The sequence below is a fragment of the Micropterus dolomieu genome, linkage group LG02 (genome assembly GCF_021292245.1).
Source record: "Micropterus dolomieu isolate WLL.071019.BEF.003 ecotype Adirondacks linkage group LG02, ASM2129224v1, whole genome shotgun sequence".
NCBI lineage: Eukaryota > Metazoa > Chordata > Actinopteri > Centrarchiformes > Centrarchidae > Micropterus > Micropterus dolomieu.
Genome location: NC_060151.1, coordinates 16,701,271 through 16,723,566, shown reverse-complemented (window position 1 = coordinate 16,723,566; position 22,296 = coordinate 16,701,271). Strand labels below are relative to the sequence as shown.

The 22,296-nt window shown below is 42.1% G+C and overlaps 2 protein-coding genes across 10 annotated transcripts in view; one reads left to right on the top strand and one right to left on the bottom strand.

Moving 5' to 3' along the window:
* Nucleotides 1-2,390, bottom strand: part of prkcab (protein kinase C, alpha, b) — a 110,469-nt gene extending 108,079 nt beyond the window's left edge. For 2 of the 3 annotated variants that reach the window (XM_046041882.1, XM_046041887.1), the window contains exons 1-2: nucleotides 2,102-2,390; nucleotides 1,765-1,796 (exon numbers count right to left, since the gene is read on the bottom strand). In XM_046041882.1, the coding sequence (XP_045897838.1) occupies nucleotides 1,765-1,796; nucleotides 2,102-2,268 (199 nt within the window). In that variant the 5' untranslated portion in view covers nucleotides 2,269-2,390. The remainder of the gene's footprint in view (nucleotides 1-1,764; nucleotides 1,797-2,101) is intronic. The other variant, XM_046041898.1, reaches the window with a different exon arrangement.
* A 1,631-nt stretch (nucleotides 2,391-4,021) lies between these two features.
* cep112 (centrosomal protein 112) overlaps nucleotides 4,022-22,296 on the top strand; it is a 104,315-nt gene continuing 86,040 nt past the window's right edge. For 3 of the 7 annotated variants that reach the window (XR_006823365.1, XR_006823374.1, XM_046041310.1), the window contains exons 1-7: nucleotides 4,023-4,568; nucleotides 4,777-4,967; nucleotides 5,270-5,433; nucleotides 12,676-12,760; nucleotides 15,726-15,803; nucleotides 18,791-18,838; nucleotides 18,944-19,018. Coding sequence is in view for 3 of the 7 variants with exons in the window: in XM_046041310.1 (XP_045897266.1) it covers nucleotides 4,469-4,568; nucleotides 4,777-4,967; nucleotides 5,270-5,433; nucleotides 12,676-12,760; nucleotides 15,726-15,803; nucleotides 18,791-18,838; nucleotides 18,944-19,018 (741 nt within the window). In the remaining 4 variants the exon portion in view is untranslated. Of the gene's footprint in view, nucleotides 4,569-4,776; nucleotides 4,968-5,269; nucleotides 5,434-12,675; nucleotides 12,761-15,725; nucleotides 15,804-18,790; nucleotides 18,839-18,943; nucleotides 19,019-22,296 lie in introns of all 7 variants that reach the window. The other 4 variants (XR_006823367.1, XM_046041304.1, XR_006823370.1 and 1 more) reach the window with 4 other exon arrangements.

The following is a 22,296-nucleotide window of genomic DNA, read 5'->3' as shown; positions in this document are numbered from 1 at the left end:
ATACTGAATTTGGGATTTTCATTAGTTGTCAGTTTTAATCATCACAATTAAATGAAATAAACATTTGAAATATCAGTCTGTGTGTAATGAATGAATATCCAAGTTTCACTTTTTGAATGGAATTACTGAAATAAATCAACTTTTTGATGATATTCTAATTATATGACCAGCACCTGTAAGTGCCTCACAGGTGATCTAACCTTAATCTGACCTCAGTAATACTTATAACTCTTCCTGTTTTCATCTTTGTCTCGCTCGCTTCTCAACCTTTCCCTTTCCATTCTCCCCTTTAGCTGACACAGTATCATATGTCTAGAGAGAAATGCTACACTGGCCACGATGCCAGCAAAAGGGTGTTGATTTCAGTGCACATGTGGCACCCTGACTCCATGCAGAAGCTGAAAGTGAAAGTGAAAATCTACAATGGCCTTTTGACTGTTAAGAAATGCTTAAGAAATGTGCTCAAAGAAAGGTGTTTAGATAAACAAAATCAGAAAATATTTTAGTATAAAGCACACATTTAGGATGCTTACATGAGTGACACACTGAAACAATGGGTGGCGTTGTCCACCTGCCACAGGGGGGGTGGGGGTGTACATTTGATTCATGTTGTGAGTTTCTGAGCACTTTATTTGTTTGAGTTACCTTTAACAGAGAAACTTCAATCAGATGCCTGTCTTCTACTGGCCTCTTGTACAGGGTTTCCTGTATTTGTCTCTTGCGATTTAATGGCAGTACTGGTTTACCAACTATGAAAGGTAATGACTTTCTTCTTAATGACCACCTCTTAGGCCTCCAGACACACCTTGTTTCATCTTGTTAACTTTACAGGGTATGGGCATCCATATGGGCCTGACTCACGTAACATGTGTGTTGGAGAAGATAAAGCATTGACCTTGCCACTCTTTGCAGAGTCATCCAGCAAATTGTCAGCCAGCCCCTGTCCAACCTCCAATACCACACAGTGTTGTGTCTGCAGATGGCGCAGCTTTCAACTATGAGCCAGCCTACCACGAGCCTGCCCCATCCCTACCCCTCAAGCCGCACAGTCTCCTAGTTTTAAGTCTTGGCAGCATGAGCCAGTCAGCGGTGGCTAGGCTGTGATTGACTTGAACACTGGCTCTAGTGCAGCTGGAGGTGACTCGAGTAACATTCCCCAACTTGTCTATGAGGATGTGTTTCCACATCCCTCACAGAATACTGAGCCTTCTCAACGTTATGGCACCATCTCAAACACAGCAGGAGGGTATGGCCGAGCAAGGGATCTTTAAATGTATACTTGATTTGAACATATGTTCTTTTACAGAAATGACTCCTAATCAATAAGGTTTGTCTTCCAGAGTCAAGAGATGACAAACATGGATATTCTGTCAAAGCTGCAGCTAAATGTTTCACTTTAATATCTTGCAATTCAAATAAACTGTCCTGCACACATTTACCTGCTTTATATTTTTTTCCTTGTAGAATGACGTCCACTGAAAAGTCAAAATAAAATGTTTTCCAACTGAAGCTTTTCATTTGTACAACTACATTTGCAATGTCATAGTCTTTGCTCATGGAACCATTTAAAACATAATTTGCAAAATGCATAAATGGAGGCTTAGCTTGAGTAAGAATAACAAATGGCAATGTATAAACAAAATAACAAGTGCTCAACTTCTCTGCTTTCAATGTGAAGTATGGAGCTTGGCTATCTACAGGGAATGTGGTGTTCTAGTACACTGGAATCTCCGCTACATACACACATGCATGCAATTGGTTTACCTTGGCATTGAAATCCTTGTTTCCCAAATCCCCTGCAACAAAAACACAAGTGTTACAAATAGAGATGCTTTATTCTGCCTTGCAGCAATATAAAAGGTGTGTATATAACTTTTGTAGACTGGTTAATGTTACTAATTTGCAAGTAAACCTATGGAACGCACTGAGGGACACAAAACCTCGATTACATCTAAGCCATTAGAACAAACTTTGGTTACTGAAGACCCAAAGCATGGCGAATAGCTGCTGTTTTGCAAATATGAGAAATAATCCTGCCAAAACTGACTGGACAGGCAGCATGAGCTGTTCAAAAGACAAGTGTGCATGGAGTGAGACTCACCATATGAAGTCTGTACAATGGCTGCAAAACGTCGGCTGCTTGAAAAATCTCGCAGTAAATTTGTGGTTCTTCACTTCATGCACATTTTTCTGCCGCAAAGCACCTTTGCGGGCGAATCGATTCCCGACCCCAGCTGAGTCACTATAATGTAGAAGATGGTCAGCCATAATGGGGGAACCAAAACAAAAAACCCTACACAACCACAACTTCGTGTTGTCCCGACCAGTTTCTGTGAGGTCCTTGTGTCTTCACAGCTCTTGACAAGTAACGCTGTTTCTGCCAGGGCGCTCCTGACACACCGCACGCCTCCCCTCTGCCCGCACTACAGCTGAGCGCTTCTTTTTCATTCAAAGTGACGTCGGCGGGGTCTGCCTTCACGTGCTGCTGGAATATTTCACTCCACTTTCAGTTCACAATTAAACACTAGAGTTTATCAGAAGTGTTTTTTGGAGGGGCACCTAAGCACATGGAAGATTTGCCCACTAGTAGGCTACTAGTGCGGGCTATGTTAGGGGTTGTATGCAGAATTTAAAATTAAATTTGAGTTTTAATGATGAATGAACCAAGTAGACATGCCCCTCCATCCCTTGCTCACCATCCCACAAAGAGAAGGCGTTGAACGCCATCTTGTGGACTTAAAATAAACTACAGTTTTTTCTTCTTTACTAAACTTTTATTGATGCAGAGTTCATTACAACAACAAAAATGCAAAGCATACAATTCATCGCTACATCCTAGGCTACATTGCTAGAAGCTCAAATTAAATCCCGTTCTTCTAGAATAGCCTATTGGAGCTTTTTATCGCTTTTTATTTAGCCTAGGTCTTTAGCCTATACACTCTCAGAAAATAAAGTACATAATTGTACCTTTAGGGGTACAATGGCTTGTCACTGGGGCTGTACCCTGAGGGTACAGCTTTTGTACCCTTGGCACACACTTGGACACACACATATGTTCCTTTTTGACTCTCAAAAAGGTACATATATGTACCTTGAGGTCCAATAATAAGCCCAATGGGGTACGTTAGTGTAGATTGTACCTTGGGGGACAGAAATGGACTACTACTGTACCCCTATTTCTGACAGTATTTTTTAAATTGTTCTATTGAGGGGCAGTAGTATTTCAAGAAACCAATTGATGCAGGGTATGGATCCAGTCCATTTCAGTTTGTGAATGTGGAACTTTAGTAGGCTATGAGCAGCTGCACAATAGGTAATAATAATGGAGTAGCCTAGCCTACAAAACAGACATCAAATAGCCTACATTAGGTTTTATATATATATATATATATATAGATGAAATAGGCCTATAGCTTCCCTTTCCAATTTGCATGAATCAAAGTTATAATCAATGTTAAGTTTATATCTTTGCAACAATTATTTGGTGGGGTAAATTTGATGCAATATCTTAAAGAACACTTCTTTTACCTTTTTAAGAATACAGAAAGCATATTTGTTAAGAATAGCCTTGTAGGCTATGCCTTTTCCACTGTAAATCACTCCCAATAGAGCACCAACGGACTTGCTGCAGAAACTATAGTCCAGAGCATTCCCTATGTTTGTTTGACTACTGCACGACCTGTTCTCAATAATTTCTTCTATAAATAATGATTAGAAACAAAGCTATCCACTAAACAGAATCAAGCCAGGCATCAGAGAAACCGGTCGAAATACCGCAAAACAAAGTGGTCATATTATCGGTTCTGGGCACTGTCTCAAATATTTCACCTTACTGGTCAACATTTAATGTTTATTTTAAAAGCACAAATTAATATTGTACAGCTGGGAATAAAACGCAGTGTAGTTATATAGCATAATTAAATATCTTGCCTTAAAAACAAACGGTTTTCAAAATAACTCTAATGCTTGGGGGACAGTGATGTGCAGTTTCTATGGCAACAGGGAGACGCTGCGTCTCCACGGAAAACGGATATGGCGTAGAGAGAGGACGCTTAAGTTTTGAACCATTTTGAGCGGTGCAATCAGTGCTCACTGTAAGTCGCCTTTTATTCCTTTTCCGACATTTTCATCAACAATGTGCCTCGTTTAACGTGCCGTTGGTTTGATCTCGGAAGTCTGTAACAAAAAACAACGCCCAGCGAGTGTTTTACCGGTCTGCTTTAGCTCGTTTGCTAATATATCAGTCCTTCAAGCATGTAGGTTAGCTAGCTAACGTTAGTTTGTAAACACTGCTCGTTATAGTTACGAAGTGGTTAGTCGTCATGCTAACATTACGTGACACGACGTTACCATAAGTTCATATTTAAGTAGACCTCTACTCTAATATAATCGCCTTTTGTAGCTAGCTAACATAAACGACGAAGCCAATAGTAACTTGACGTTATTTCTTATTAACTTAACTGTCACCATGAGCAAACACGAGGACTCATGGGATAGGCTGGACACTGAGTTTGACCGTCTTCTACTGGACATGAAGCCGTATGTTCTTCGACACCCCAACAAGACAGGTGAGATTTCATTCCATCCTCACTAAACACATGAAGCATCACTGATGTAGTCAACTTAATTAGCCTCTGTTTTGTCCTTTTCTCATACTACGCTAAGCAAATTAATGTAATTAGACAACTCCAATACATTAACTGACAGTATAATACATGCATATATTGAATTAGCTGGTGCATATTTCCCCTGCCCCTCTCTTTCCATTGACATCAGAGCGCCAGCGATGTGCCATATGGATAAAGAAGCTGTGTGACCCGGCCACATGTGGTTCAGGTCTGATAGGCCATAAGAACCGCAACATGTATGCCCGTTTGCTCCTTCACATGCTCAAAAGAGGGTTCCTGGAGTTGCCTTTCACCAGCAAACCAGAGCCTGGCAGCCTCAAGACACTCCCTACCTACATGGTAAGAATGACTGCTTCATCAATTATAAATATTGCTGTATTTCCATCTAGAAGTGACACAACTTACAAACCACTTTTGCACATTCATTTGTAGCAGAATGAACTTCAGAAATGCTGTCATATTCAAGTTTAAATGAAGAGACATTTTTTGGAGGAAACATCCACAAAGTCAGTTATAGAAAATATTCTAGCTTGATTCTGATGCAGTTGCAACTCATTAAATATCATTGCAAAGGGTAGCATAGGCTACTGATACATATTTAACTCTGTCTTCATCTGCCTTCTTTGAATTCTCTTTTCTAGTCTATCTATTTTGATGAGCCACTGGCTGGTCGGTCTGTGGAGCACAGCAATGCGGGTCTGCCTGACTGGGTGACAGGAGAGCTGGGAGGCTACACTGATGACAGTTTGGCTTTTGGTCTGATTAAAGACAGAACTAGTTCCACACCTGTCGCAGCTAATCACAGGTATCATTCCACTGTACATTACCTCAGTTAAATACATATAGCTTTACCTTTCAAAAATTGTGCCTAAAAAAAATTAGGCGATAACAATTAATCACCTGACTTTTTAAAAAACCTACATACATAAACATGGTGACATTATAGATCCATCCATCCATCGTTAACCACTTATCCTGCGTACAGGGTCGCGGGACATTATAGATTTGATCATTATTATGCACTTGTGCATAGTAATGCAGGTTATAAAAAACTGACTTGGAACCAGATTTTATGGTACAATGTACATGGGTCTAAATAGGGGAAATCCAGCACTCTGACCTGCACTATTATGCATGGGCATCTTATTTCCCATACTATTACAAAACTTTGAACTTATCAAACTTTGATGCTGTTTTCTAAATGTTAAATCAAAACAGTATTTGTTCGACATAACATTTCTTCACTCGTACATAGGGATGCAACGATTCCAGATTTTGTTGGTACAATTATTGTCAGAGAAATAATCACGGTTTCATGATTAGTATGCATTAATTAATTTCACGACACTAGTAATGACTTAAGTTGATTTTTAATATTTAATTACATTAACAATTATATTTCTATAATATTTAAGTATTATTAATATAAGAGGAATATTAACTTTTATCCACCAGGGGAAATTGTTATAAAGGAGGGGAGTAAACTGTATTGTTACTGTCATCAACTCTGATCCATACATATGTTTTAGTGAAAATTATAGAAAGAAATTGAGTGCAGTGTTGACTGAAATGCAGTTAATTGGTAGCCTATAGCCCTGAAAGTCTATAAGCTCCTGATGTGTTAGTTAGTGTTTTACACCTGGCAACATTTTCTCAACACAGACAAGAGAAGACAAGCGATTCGCAGTGAGTGGAAGCTGCTCAGTTCAACTACTTTGACCGCGGCATGCGCCTGAGCTTGCGTGCGGTGCATGTTGCTCGATGCAGAAACAAACCAAGTCACTGAAAATAATGGGTTTTAAAGCGTAGCAGGGCTGTCGTTGCGGTGGGTCTGAAAGTTTACACCTGCGTTGTTTGTTTACGTTGCACTGAAAGCTCGACTCTCACCGCTACGGCATCGATTGTAAGTGACACGTTTATATTTAATTCCCTACCAACTTGCTATGTTATTCAATATAATGTATTAGGCCTACCTTTACTTGGGTGTTCAAAGCTATGTAGCGATCCCGCAGGTACTGCATCAAGTTTAATATAATTAATCGCTCCTTTAGCTGCCATAGTTGCCTATAAATGGTCAGTGAAACGCCCCTCATTAATATTTATACATACTGACTACATGAAGAAAAGGAGGCAAATCCTAACAGAGAAGCTACAAAACGAGATTTAACTCAGTGTGACACTGACGTTCCTTTTGGTGAAGCTGAAGCATGTTTTTTGGTGGGTAAAAAACGCACTTTCATGCAACGCTTGTGCACTGGAGGAAAGGGGCAATCAGAGCTCCACCCCTTTATAACCGATCTGCAGGAAGGAGCATCCCTCTTGAGTAGTGACGTCACTGACCGGAGGGGGACACACACACGCAAGACAGGATGACCCAGGTACTAATTTGGATTCCCCTGTTTGAAAAGAGAGTAAACCAAATACATTCCACCTGTTTTTTAACATGTATTTAGTCTACACAAACAATCCACTCACTAAACAAGGATGGAGACTTAAAAATAGTGTTATTTTTCCATAATATGTTTTTACAAGCAGCGCATCACATCCACAAGCTGGCGCACAACGTTTGGCTCGATAAGGAAACGAACATGTGATAATACATGAAACTATGCTCTCATATTTGCTCGACTGACGCATTGAAAATGGCATCAATTTAAATATAGTTTGTCCTCCTGTTCACCTTATTTATGAGAATAAATTTCAATGCATGCAAGTAGGCCTGTTAATATGATTCCTGATTAAACTGTCCAACATATTTGAGGTGTTGTTTTGCAGAAACAGAATCTCCGTTTGTGTTTATTATCGTCAGTCATGGTTCTTTTTGTAAATGTAAATGCTCCGTATTTGTATAGCACCTTTCTAGTCTTTTCGACCACTCAAAGCACTTTTACACTACATCTGCATTCACCATTCACACATTCATAGAAACTAACATTCACACACTAGTGGAACAGCCACCAGGGGCAATTCGGGGTTCAGTATCTTGCCCAAGGACACTTCGACATGCAGCCTGGAGGAGCCGGGGATTGAACTGCCGACCTTCCGATTAACGGGCAACCCGCTCTACCTCCTGAGCCACATCTAAAATTGTGTTTTTTTTATTGCGCACTTCAGGGAAAATCAATCAGTGAAGGATCTTGAACTAAACCACAGACTAGTGTACCTTCTAACATTGACATGCAAATTCACAGCTATCTCATATGAATGGGTCCAGCACGGGTCGAACACACCATGAGAAGACCCGTGTCATATGTGCGTTTGCGTCTGTCTGGTGAAGAAATTACCTAATTCTGTGAGCGTCCTTTAAACTAAATTTCAAATGAAATGATCTCCCTGGACAGTATATTGGCATACAAGTGGAACATCCACAAATTTTTTCTTTGAAGAGTTTATAGTTGCTTATTAAAATGGCAGTGAGAGGTTCTGGCTCCCCTCTCTTTTGAAATGCAACACATTTTACAGTCAGAAGTCAAATATGAGCATTCTAGTATGGTATTGTGTCCCTGCACAAACTATTGAAAAGAGAGCTCTTCCCTTGTTCCAGCTGGTGACTTCAGTTCTCAGAGGAGAAGACTGACAAAAACACCTTTTGGTCAGATATAGAATATGCTATGTACAATGCACAAGATATTTATCCAAGCACTCTGTTTTGATGGTCTTTTATCAGACTGAAAACATCGGGCTGTGAAGCTGGAGATACACAGCTGTCGTGGCTGATCACCCATCATATTTTCTCAGCAGCACTGTCTGAAAAGCCTAGGACATTGCCAAGTTCTTGCATCAGTCTGTATGAGCTGTCCGTTCTGACTTTTCAAAGAAATGCACTTCAAAACAGCACGAGAGGATGAGGAACCTCTCGTATTCTCTATATATGTTTGTTATTCTCCTCTTTACGCTTTCCCAGTTGTTGAACCTGAGGTCTAACCCCAGAGAGAAGAGAGGAAAGTAGAAAAAGATGCTTTGTAGCTCATTAGCTTGTTCACTGTTTCTTAAATTGCTTGATTTCTGTACGCGTATGAGCATCAGCTAACTGCCTAAAACCTCAATATGCACATATTTAGACACATACATGTGTATTTTGGCTTTAGAAATGTGCTGCTTAAGTAATGACTTGTCTGGAAGCTCTTGTTCTACTCAGATACACATGCACGTGTACACACACACACACACACACACACACACGTAAACTCTTTCAACATGCCGCACTAAATCATCAGTCATCCTAGTTTGCTCAGGGATATTTCCTCTGACTCTAGGCAGTTCAGGGGTTTGACAACGGGATGTTAGTAATGGCTCAGGAAAGGCAAATTAGACCTCAGTGGCTTGATATGCTCATTAGCATAATAAAAAGAGAGCACTGTAAATGTAGTAAAGAGAGCTTAATATCCACCAGGGCACTGTGTAAGAAAGAGTACCGGCCCCCTGCTGCCATATGTAATTCATATTTTACTGACAGGGGGTTGTAGAATATTTAATTCTTAATGATCATTAGCACTTGTCTTTAAATATTTGTCACACTTTAACTTGGTTTTTCTAGCCCCCATCCTACAAGCAGGGACATGTTTTAATTGTGTTTTGAGTTAGTAACACTTGAAAATGACAAAAAGAAGTACATTGTAACATGCAAGCATACTTAAATCACTTTCACTTTTCAGTTTGAATCATTTAATTAAATTCAGCATGGCCTGATTGACTTTATGACTCCATGTCTAGCAGGGAGTTGTTTTTTTTTTTAACGTACATCTGTTTGCCTAATAGATGCTATGGCTTACATTGCAAGTGATTTGAAACAGGGTGGCTACAGCCCTTCCTCCCCTCTGCTGTAGAGGGTGGGGAGCAGACTGCTGAGTACCATAGTGTCTGATTGGGATAAGACCATGAAAGACCCTCAGATCACAGGCTAACGTCCTGATGGAGAAAATTAGCCCGGCCAAGAGTCCTTTTATGTGTCTTTCTCATTTAGATAAGATTAAATGGAAGGAACTTGTCTGACTCCCTCTCTGTGATGTGGCAGCGTTTGATCTCTGTCTCACTCACCATTAGTCAGGTGATGGGCAGGACTTCTTCTAGCTTGTGAAACTGCTGGGTCCAATTCAAGATCTAAATGCAAAGTTGGGATGATTTTGAGGTGTTACTTCTGTTTCACACAGATGTGGGTGTGCTGTAATGTGTGTGTTGTTTAACATAATGTAACCTCATTAGTCTAAAATGCCCTGAGCGAATGCCACCATGCATTCCACTATTGCTGTGCTATTTCTAATTTAGCCACAAGATGGAGTCACAGCTTCGTCCAAGTAGCACCAAATCAGGCAGAGGAATGCTGTGGGAAAGCAAGTGCAGTCAGCGAGGGTCAAGAGATCAGACAAAACAGCTTTGGTGATTAGCCTACATATCCACTCCTTCTTCTTATACGTCACCTTGTGTTCAAAGGAGACACATAATGAAAAAGACATGGGGAGAAAATGGTGGGCGAGGGTTGGTTTTGACATGGTAACGTGGTAATCGGCACAGTTGGTGTCAAGTTCACTGCTAAAGTTTAGTTTTCATTTTCGGCAGCCTCACTTTTAGGGGTTTTTATTGTCTCTTCCTCTGACTTCTGTCCTGCATCTGTGTGCTTTTTATCTGAAAACTCTGAACACCTCCCTCCCCTCCGCAACCTTTTGTTCTGGGTAAGAGCGACAATGACATTGTCCTTGCAGTTGCAGTAGTCAGCCAATGATGCTTGTGTAAGTGCCTCACGGCTAGAGTATTTCCACTGATCTTGTCCCTAGGGGGGGTGTGTGTGTGTGTGTGTGTGTGTGTGTGTGTGTGTGTGTCCGTCCGTCCGTGTGTGTCCCAAGGTCAGTCTGCTTTCCTGAGGGTGCCCGAGGCTGAGACCCGGGCCCACTGGCTCTGCATCTGGAGGTCAGGCTGCTTTAATCAGCCAAGCTGCAGCTTGTGAGGCTCTACATGGTGTTCTCATTTTCTTGTGTGTGTCTCTGGCCTGACTTGCCACTGCTTTGATCTCTGGGCCTCAGACTCCAGACACATCTGATTCAATTATCCTCATCCACCTGTTGACTTAGAGGCCCATGATTTTAAAGCTTGGCCCCCTTATCCAAGTTTCATGGTGTGTGTTTGTGTGTGTGCACACATGCACAGACAAACCAGTATGTGAGAGAGGAGTGAATACATGAATGCTGAAGTTATAACATTTATAATAATTAAAAATGAGTTAAACAATATTAAATCCCTAACCGTATTATTGCAGTTTATTGTATCTGTCTTTTCTTGTAATAATTTTCTTTTTTAATGTTATTATTTAAGGACATCTGTACAGTATATATGCCTCCTTTGATGCAAGATTTAGCTGCCCTCCCATTGTAACGAATGTAAAATTAAGTGTATCAGCGTTTTGATGGTGCTCAGGTCAATTAACATTATTTACAACACATGGCATGTCAGTGAAAGACGTCCTGGTACATAAATGGACATCGCACTGCCCCATGACATCAACTGTACACATACAGAAGCACAATGTAAATATTGCAGTATAACTCTGTGCAGCTTCAGGCCACTACACACTTTTAAGTAATTACCATGAAAAACACAAGCGGCTAACTTAGCTCAAGGTATTAATACCTTGCTCTCACTGAGGTGTTCCTGTTGAGCATCTAAAACGTTGGATCTTTTGAAGCATAGTAGTATCTAGGATTTGATGTGTGTGATTTTTTTTTTTTTGTCCTAATACCAGTCCAGTCTTATCCCTAGAATCCAACTATGTGGGGTGGTGATGGCGCAACGGATAAGACACATGCCTTTGGTGTAAGAGACCTGGGTTCAATCCTCCACTGTGACCCATCCACCATTGTGTCCCTGAGCAAGACACTTAACCTCTAGTTGCTTCAGAGGCGTGCGACCTCTGACATGTATAGCAATTGTGTGACCAAAGTCACTTTGGATAGAAGCGTCAGCTAAATGAATAAATGTAATGTAAATGTACTGATATCTTACTAGTTGTTGTTACATAGTTATATATCAGTAGTCCCTAATCAAAACATTGTACCAATTAATAATAATAATAATTAATTAATAATTAATTTGTTTAATATTATATATTTAACTATAGGTTAAATATAGCATAAATATAGTCTATAACAGTACCTGGAGCCATTGCAGTCAAATGGATTACAATTCTGTTTCACGAACATGGCAATAATTGAGCCATCTTTCTATGCTTTAGTTTGAGTTGTGAAATAGCTGCTAGGTAGATTACCTATATAAACTGTGATAATATTTACTCAAGTCAACAAACGAAGTTGCAATAAGCATTAGGATAACCTTGGTGTTGAATGTGTGTTCCTCAACCTAGGGTTAAGGGTTAACACTGCCTATGACAAGTGAGTTCAAAATGCTCAATATCAGGAATGCTTAAAAATTTACATGGGAGGAAATGAACTCCCATAGGCTCCAAGTGTGAAACAGCACCCTCTAGAAAAGAATTTGACGTCTTTATTAGATGACAGTGATTTTTCTTCTTCTTTATTTTTGCCCTACATCTTCCTGTCTTCTCTAACATCTTTATTCAGTTAGCATTAGCGGGCCATTAGTGCCTCATGTGCCTGCGCTTAATGAGATAGTGAGCTCAGTCATGACTGTGTGTGTGTGAGGGGGAGAGAGAGCGAGCGCAGTGAGAAGGAGAAGTTTGTGTGTATGTTTTCCAATGAATAAAAGCAGTTTCCCTGTAAAGCTCCTTGTTTAAACCATGATGGGCCCAATGAGAGACAATGATTGAGGTGTGTGATTTATAAAAGGAGCATACAAGCCATTGACTGTTGCCCTGCAGGCTGTCCATGGAAACAAACTGATGTATAATGGAGACGTTTATTGTTCAGATGGGATGAAATGCAGACCACAAACCATGCAACCAATGCCAGATGTTGATCTGTGTAAATAGAGAGGCAGGCTGCCTACGCAAGCACATTCATATTCAAACAGAGGGACAAGAGCACACTCCAGAGAAGTGCACACATACTGTAGGTTAACCTCTCACATTTTTCTCTTCCAGGAGAAGGCTGTATGAGGAAAAGATCCCGCCACCACCCATGTCCTCCAGTTCACTCAAACAGTCACCCAGACATGATGCCAGGACGGTTAGTTCATCGCCTTATTTCACACTGTCAACCACACCTCTGGACTTCCCTGGCATACTCTTCTTAAGATTCAAAGAAATGGGGTTTTTACTACTTCTGCTTCACTGGAAGGTAGCGTGGTGAGGGCACACTGACTTATTAACAGCAAACCCACTTGTGCCAACACAAATAGTAGCCACAGTCTTTTGCTTTCTTCTTTAATGTGAACCAATTTGGAAATTCCTGAACTCATTCCCCCGTGAAGACGGAGGAAATTCCCTGATCTCATAAGTTGCTAGTTCAAGCAACCAAAATGGAGAAAATGGTTGTGATCACAATACATTTGACAGTAACATACACTCAGCTGCCACTTTATTTGGTACTCATCGCTGAAACTTACCTTCATGAAAGTTCAAGAAATTGCGATTTGAAAGATTCGACAATGTAGCTTTATTATACAGCATCTGACCGGTTTTAAATAGTCATGTAGTTACAGATTCATTCCGTTGTCATCCTTGTGTGACAGACTTACCACTCACAAGAGTGGCGTGCGGCGCGCATCCTGTTACAGTCCTACTCGGAGCAGGCACAGGGCTTGTACATTTACAACAACAAATGAAACTGAAGGTTAATGTGGGATCATGGCATCCAGCGAACAGTCAGAGGCTGTGGCATGGTTATGTCCGGCATCAACTCACACTGAAGTCTTTCATCAGCGGAGTGTTAAGCCCTATGTTGTTGACGTGTTGTTAATTCATTTTGTGTGCTTCAACTACAGATAACGGCTCTCTGTGAGCCGGTTTTGTGCCGCTATCCGCAGGCTACATATCCCACACGGAGCATTTCAGAGTAAGCGCATATTGCCTGCCTGATTTTGCTGACTTGTTCAGATTTTGTTAATTTGGTCAGCTGTCCTTGTTTTTTGTGCTTCTATCATGATTAGGTAGGCTACGTAGTTAAATTATGTCTTTTTTGTCTGTTTTATTGATATACTGAACAAAATTATAAACTCAACACTTTTGTTTTTGCCCCCATTCATAATGAGCTGAACTCAAAGATCTAAGACTTTCTCTATGTGCACAAAAGGCCTATTTCTCTCAAATATTGTTAACAAATCTTTCAAAATCTGTTAGTGAGCACTTCTCCTTTGCCGAGATTATCCTTCCACCTCACAGGCGTGGCATATCAAGATGCTGATCAGACAGCATGGGTATTGCACAGGTGTCCCTTAGGCTGGCCACAATAAAAGGCCTCGAAAATGTGCAGTTTCACTGTATTGGGGGGTGTATCACATAGAGTTGATCAGGTTGTTGATTGTGGCCTGTAGAATGTTGGTCCACTCCTTTTCAATGGCTGTGCGAAGTTGCAGTCAGGTCGAGACCGCGATGAGGACGACGAGCATGCAGATGAGCCTCCCTGAGACGGTTCCTGACAGTTTGTGCAGAAATTCTTTGGTTATGCAAACTGATTGTTGCAGCAGCTGTGCAGGTGGCTGGTCTCAGACGATCTTGGAGGTGAAGATGCTGGATGTGGAGGTCCTGGGCTGGTGTGGTTACACGTGGTCTGCGGTTGTGAGGCCGGTTGGATGTACTGCCAAATTCTCTGAAACTCCTTTGGAAACAGCTTATGGTAGAGAAATGAAAATTCAATTCATGGGCAACAGTTCTGGTGGAAATTCCTGCAGTCAGCATGCCAATTGCACGCTTTGGCAGAACATTATGTTTTCTAGGGCTGGACCCGAATATTCGAATATTTGACCATTGGGTACACATTTGATTTTCAATTATGAGATTCGATTATTGAGGTTTTTTTCGCGCACCTGACCTCAGCCGACAGCAGTGAACGTAACAAAGCGAAGCTTCAATTATTCGCTCTTAATTACTATCGCAGCGTCAAAGCTCAAAAAATTACATTTGGGCCAACCCTGGTGTTTTCATGTAGGACCGCATCAATCACAGCAAGATGCTGACCAAGAAATGTGTTTTCTCGGCCTTCTATTGTGTTGTTCATCAAACCACCATGAGTCTACTGTTATGTGTTTACGGTACAAGCGAGTGTGCAGTTCATTGGCACAACTGCTAGTTCATCTGTGGCCAAAGCCATTCTTGCTAATCAGTGTTTAAAACACAATGTGCTAAATTCCTGGTGCGATAGAGACTGACACTCCGCTTTCAACAGCCAGTGACCTGCATACTCTGCATTCCTAGATATTGAAATGAAACGTTTACTCTGTTTGTTTGAGGGTGAGGCTCTGGGACCTTAATGCCTTTTTAATCAGAAGGGGCATTTAATCCTGAGCTATTCCATTCAGCGATTTCTCTGTGTCTGTGCGGTTCCGCTGAGGTACACCCAAGGTCCACACTCCACCAGATCCTAATCAAATTCAACAACATCTCTCCTTTCCCTATCGCTCTCTCAACTTTATTGGATATTTCCCTTATTTCAACCTTGCTGCCCAGCCTCGACTTGAGTAAACTGATCTTGTATCAACAGAACCCCTGGAAGCATTCGAATTATACTGTATAAAACAAATCCGGAGGCCCGTTGCAACAAAAGGCTGGAGAAAACAAGAATGACAGGCAGTGGAGCTGCATATGGCGTCTTGAGGAATTTACTGCGTGACTAAAATGATGTGGAACTGCTAAACATCTGGAGTGCTGTATGTGAGAGGGAGGAGAGAGAGGGAGCAAAGGGTGGAGAGATGGAGATAACGAGGGAGTGGAGTGCTGTTAGTAGGGGAGGAGAACACATGTGGGTGTACTGTATATCTGTGAGCTTTTAAAGAACCCTTTTGTTGTTGCCAAGAGAGGAATTATATTGTGTCAAAATGAAAACCTCCATCACTGTCTGCTGTTCGCTTCCTCGGGCCAAACTGCCAATCAAAGAAATAATTTAAATTCCCTCCTCTAATTTATAACCTCCTCCTTAATTTTCATTTCTTTTCCGCTGTTTACACAATCTCTCACTCCCCTTTTTTCCTCCTCAGGTGAGTGGGGGGCTGAAGGCAGATGTGTCTCCCGATGACAGTGACCTGGACGCCCGTCTCAACAGCTGGAACCTGGGGGTGAGTCCAGGGGCATGCCTTGAGCTTCTCGGTTACATGCAGCTGTCAACATGCTGCAGCTCATCTGCAGTGACAGTGAAATGCCTGAGCCTGCAAGTAGATCTAAATCAGTAGTGCAATAATGCTGAGTTAGCCGCATTGCTTACACACACAAACATGCTGAACAAAGGGTGTAAAGACCGTTTCACCTATGTCCTCTTGAAGCCACTTTATTTAGGCAGCTTACTGCTATTGTAGGACATGAGGTTCAGCTGAGGAGTTGGAGACGGATTGTGTAAACTTAGCATTTGAAGATGCGTTCACCTCTCTTATCTTCTCTGCCTGGAGTGAACCAGGCTAGGACTCGATAAGCACTCTGCCCTCATGTCTTTTATTCCCTTATTTATTCCCTATCTCTTCACCTGCGTAACCCTGAGAGTCTCTTTCGATTTGCTTGTCCTTTCACCCACATTACTCTTACGTGATGTTTTCCACAGAACAGCCTCGCTCCCTCTGTTTTTTTCCCCCTCCTCTTTCTCCAGCTCTTTCTCTTTTCTACCATCTTATCTCTTGCTCTCTCTGGCACTTTCTCCCTCTACCTGTCCATCTATCTTCCTCTGACTCTCTCTGTGTTACTCTCCTGCTCTCTTTCAGTACTAGGGTAATCTGCGGTATCTATCTGCAGACGTGAAGCCGTGCACTGCTCAGCTCTGCACTCCTCTGTGTTGAGACGCTGATAAGAGGCATTGCTTGGCAGTACTCCCCCCAAGCCTGCATCTTTAAAATCAACAGATGTTCCTTTACACACAAAAACACACAAACCCCCTTCAAGTTTACAGAAGTTTTATAGATGCACTGCTTCAAAGCGCCCAGCTCCTACGGTATTTCGGCACAGCCGAGCGACACCCTATCTAGAATATCTTCAGCCTTGCTTTAGATGTTCTGAAGAAGTCCTTATCAGTTTGTTCACTTCACCTCTAATGTAATAAAGTCTGTGTAGTCAGCATGGTGGCCATACTGGACAGTACACAGCAGATTGCTTCAGTCTCAGATAGGAAGCCTTTAAGAGTAATAAAACCTGAGTCATCTGGACCACCATCTGTAACATCTTTCAGTTTAATCTGTAGCTTGTGTGCTGGAGTACTATCTCTAATGGGATTTAAGTGTTACAGGAGAGTTAGGTGCATCATACACAGGCCTGTCAGGAGGCCAGGGGAGGAAAAAGCAAGCATACTAGAGAAAACTGTGTAAAGACCTGGCCTATTTATTCATACAATACTGAATGCAGTGCCACTTGGCCATCCATTGTCTGTGGTTAGGTGGGTGTGCTTGCTCAACGCTAGTCCGAAACTAGGAAGCCATCAATCACTGTGTGTTTGTTTGGCCGGAGAGCCAGGCCTTGTGATGTGGAGTGTTGTTCCTCTTCTGCGTCCGTCCATCCATCCACGTCAGGTTCCAATGACACAGGACGCCGTGCCAGCTCTGAGGCTGGACAAGCATGTGCACACAGGAGCATGTGTGTGGGCAGCAGAGAAAAAGAGTGCCCGCACAGGCATATGTGTGCTCCAAGTTTAGGATCGCACTGCGCCAGCATTACACCACAGCATTTAGTCTACATGTCTTCCTCACCCTGTGGGCCGTGCTCAATCAAATCTGATGACTGGCTGTCTGTGGGTATAAAAAGAAATCCAATTCTTGTTTTCAGCCTGGGCACTAGTTTAGAAGGATATTGATTGATTCATCACTTGGTAAATATGGATTTAAATTTTTTATGCCAATGCCAAATTTAAGCCAATTCATCACACATCATGGCACGCACCACTGATGCTGCTCTGCACTCGTTTGTTTGTCTGCATGTGTCTTTCTGTGAGTACATGGATTACAGTTTACAATAAACCTCATTGCAGTCAAGCCAGATGTCTCCTTTTGTTGAGGGCTTACTGGGTGCCAGCTAACAAAATGTCTGACCTGTTTTTACTTGCATTACTCAGGTGAAATAGATCAAAATACCTGTGCTTCCAGTTTACCTGTCACTGGCTCATCCTGAAGCAACAGATTATGACTTTATCCTTGTGCAGTTTTAGTCCCAAGCTCCGAGGTTGTTTCAGGTCCCATTCATTCTGGGCTACCTATGTGTGGGTTGTGCCACAACATTAAATACTTTTTTTTAATTTTTTTTTTTTACCACTGAATGAATCCCTCACTAACCTCCTCTTCTCCCTCCTCTTCTAACTCTTCCTCCTTCTTCTCCTCCTCCATCCCCATGTTGAAGAGATTAGCAACACAACTGTTTACTGGGCATCACTGCTGTCATCTCCAAAGCCTGCTCTACCACTTCGAAAGGCCGTGATCTTGCCGCTAGCTGGCAGCCCCTACAGACAGCCTCAATGTATGAGACAGAAATGCTGTATGATAGTGTGAGTTCACAAGAAAAATAATGGGGTCATAAACGGTCTTGAAACAGTGGAAGGAAAATAACAGGTTGTCAACACACACATTATTGTTTTAGTCTGTGTCACAGTTAGTGAGCTGTGTTGATGTAATGCTGCAGCGTCACTTGGACTGCGGCCCTTTTACGTTCAGGTAGTTTAGCGGCTCACCCTTTTTGTGTTTCATATTATAATCAAAGAGTATGCCGTGTCAGTGTTTGGCAAGGATGTGTACACATTTGTCTCCATCTGATGGTAAATGGACCGGGGATAGCTTACAGATTAGTGGTCCTGAGTGTTGACAAAAGGGCCGCGTCGGGATCAGCAAAGAAGGTTTGAGAGCGGAAACAGAGTCGGCCACACACACAATGCCTTGATGTAGCCCGACGCATTCTCTGTCTTTCTAAACAGACAAGAGTTGACGGAAGAGACTCCTGCCACAGCACCAAGCTTTTGATGTGCTCCCCGCATTGTTTATGACAAACTAAGGGTGGAGGTTAGATGCTGGTAGTGGTGAGGCTTTGTTAGTAGAGGAAGAAGAGACAGAGAAGTCTAAAGTTTTTCTATTTACTCTTTCAGATTGAAAACCCCCGGTATTTGAGAGAGAAGCCCGTTCCCTTGTCTCCAGTAAGTTGTCCCTTATGGTTCACTCATTGTTATGTAGACAAAAGTGCTGTCTTTGAACTCCTCAGTCACCTCACAACCTAACCTCGCTCCTCTTTATCTCTGTAGATTTTCAAGTCAAGCTTTGGGAGGAACAGCACCTTGGCCAATGATCAGGGCCCACAGCTTGTACAAAGCAAGGAGGTACGCACCACAGAAGGAGTCCTTAATGAACCCCAACAGTACCTGAGCACCCTTCTATGTGTGATAAATATCATATGGTTTTTTGTGTATTCAAGGCAGTACATGATATTTGAGAGACTGCCATTGACAGTATATCCATTCCAGTAAGCTTAAATCCTCTAACTCACTATTCAGTATGCTCAGCGTTTGTTTAGAAGCAAGTATTGAGCACATACAGGGGTTAAAGCTCACTTGACTGCTTCATGGCATTAGACTTCCCGCAGCCATGTACATACATCTTTGTGCATAGTTTGTATTGTTGAAATGGCCGAGGCGAGCATTCTTCTCAGAAGACAAAAATAATGCCAGCTCCTAGTGATGACGGTTTTTTCCTTATGTGGATTTAAGCTGGAAATCCCATTGTGAAAGCATGCTTTGAAGTCCCCTCTGCCCCTCCCCACTTCTGCTGAACCACCAATCTACCCCCCCTCCCATCCCCTTTTACCCGCACTGTTAAATATAAAACTGAGCATGACTGGGCTGTAATAGCCGTGGCTTTTCATGTCTGCTCGGGGAAAGCGCTCCAGTCAGTTAGATCGGCTTCAACGGGAGAGGGCAGAGAACAGAGGGGAAGAAAGGGCAAGGACATGATGGGCAAGAATGGTCTTGCTTATCGACCTGCCATTAATACTGATCTGTTTGTGACTGCTAAAAGAGGATTCATATACGTGGACACACACACACTCCCTCCCTTCCACATCCACATCCACCCTGTCGGTGGGTCTACCTGTGGGATGATATTGAATGTAGCAACACAAATACGAAAACATTAAAGCAACGTCCCATGCTGTTTGATCCTGCCCCAGACTAGCTGACTGGCTACATAAGGCTGTGTGTGTTGGGAATATAAATTTATCACATCTCAGAAGACCATATTTAACCTCAACACCAGCTTTACTCGGATATAGACAGAGTTAGCAGTTTATTAGGTACACTAGTACAATCTACAGTAATGCAATTCACTTTAGTATCCCTGCACTAAATTGTATTGGGTGAAGCTTGTAATGTTCAGTTTATGATAACATTGAGTCCGATGATGAGGCTGTATTTAATGGTATTTTTATATTTTGTATTTATATTTTGTCCACCTTATATGTCAGTAGTATGTATAGTGGACAAAAAAAACTTTCAGATTAAGTTTGTGTGTAGGTGGCGTTGAATAAGAGCATTCACTTTTTCAGAGGCAAGCTGTAGGAAACAGAGCTGGCCTGTCATTTCCACAAGGCCAGAATGCTCTCAATATGGGAACCAGTTCAAGAAAGTCACAGAGAAACATTGGGAGGGACACACTGGGAAATGAGAGGAAATTGTGCAGAACTTGAGTTTTTTCCCCCCACGCTGCTTAAGGTTGTGCTGTTTGCCTACTATAGCCAGTAGTCAATCTGTTGTAGACTATTGAAAGATATAGTGTGTTTGTCCTGGATTTAACTTCTATTCTTCCAAGGCTTATAGAAGTTACTGCCAACCGACTGTGCTTGTGCTTTTAAGCCATGATAGCGTCTCTAGGGACAGATAAGTTAGTTAGGCAGTTGGTCCTCCTCTTTGGTCTTGACTGAAATCTCTTTAACTACTGGATGGACTGTCATGATATGTTGTTCAGACCTTCATGGTTGCCTGTGGAGGAATCCTTATTACTTTGGTGATCCCCTGCCTTTTCCTCTAGCCACCACCATTAGGTTGACATTTGTGTTTTTTATTGAAATGTATTAACAACTTTTGGATAGATTGCCATGACATGTGCTACACACATTCATGTCCCCCTCTGGATGAATTATAATCACTGTGGCGACACTTAACTTTTCATCAACATTGGGTTAAAATTTCTCCAATATTTTAGATTTGCCGGTCATAAACCAATTACATTACTATCAGCCTCAGCTGTTAATTTTTTTGTAAAAAAAAAGTGCTTAACAAGTTTTTTGCTGCTCATTTCACCCATTCACACACTTACACAGCAGTAACCACACAGGGTGCCAGCTAACCACCGGGAGCAGTTTGGGGTTCAATGTCTTGCCCGAGGACACTTGGGCATGTGGACAGGAGGAGGTAGGGATTGAACTGCGAACCCTGTGATCAGTGGATGACACACTCTACCTTCTGAACCTCAGCTGCCCCATTTTTATGCTAATTAGCAAGTGTTTGCATTCTAACTAAGATGCTGAACATGGTAAGAATTATACCTGCTAAACATTAGCATGTTAGCATCGTTACCAAGTGTATGTTAGCATGTCAATGTTGGCATTTAATCCAAGTACAGTTTTACAGAGCCACTAGCATGGCTGTAGACATTTTATGTTGTTCATACTGTTTAGCAATAGGCTCTGGGTCCAGGGCATGTGATTCTGCCTTGTTATGCAGAACCTTTCCTGGAACTGGTGAATTGCCCCAATGTATGTCTGATTCCCATTGTACTGTCCTGGGAATTCCCTGTTGACTGTACCATCTGCCCTGAAATCATAATAGGTCTGTGGTTTATGAGTTGCTATTGTAAAGCCCCTTTTTCTTTTAGTTTTTATCATTGAAGATGAATGACCTCACTGATCATGTGTCTTGAGTCACCATTAGCAATTAAAAGAGTGTTGGGTGTATTTTAGGAACTATGAACCCCACAGGATACAGCTGTGACCACACACACACGCACGCACACAGTTTTTCCCTATACAAGTGACTCAAGCCACCAATCCCACCTTAACTATATCGTCCTCAACAGCCATGTTAAGCTTTCCTGCAGAACCATGGAAGCCTTCTCCAACCCTGCTATTGCGTGGCTGTCTAGGCCCAGTCTAGAAAATCACAGTGACATCAGTTCCCTTTAATCCCCAAAGCCTAGTTGAAAATTTACCCAGGTTTAGAGAGTTATACACGCCACATGTCATTAAGCTGGCGACAGCTTAACGAACATCTCAGCTTTCACGCCAAGCTCATCCTCCCGCTGAGCTACCAACTGTATTGATAAGAATGCTGACTGCTCTTTTCCTATAGAACAATGAGTGGCAGCTGAGAAACCTCACCGCAAGCCGACACTGCTTTTAGTCACTTAGCTTACACAGCGTGTTTGCTTATGGGTGAGTTGTGGAAAATGTCTGGCAGGAGCAGCAAAGTCTTGCTAATCCTTCAGCACACCCTAGCAGTGCTCAACAGCATTATGAGGGCTGGGTCTTTCTTTGGAAATTCAATTAAATGGCGACTGATGAGTCAGGCGTAGGCACAAGTCATGTGATTACAGAGGGAGATGCTGA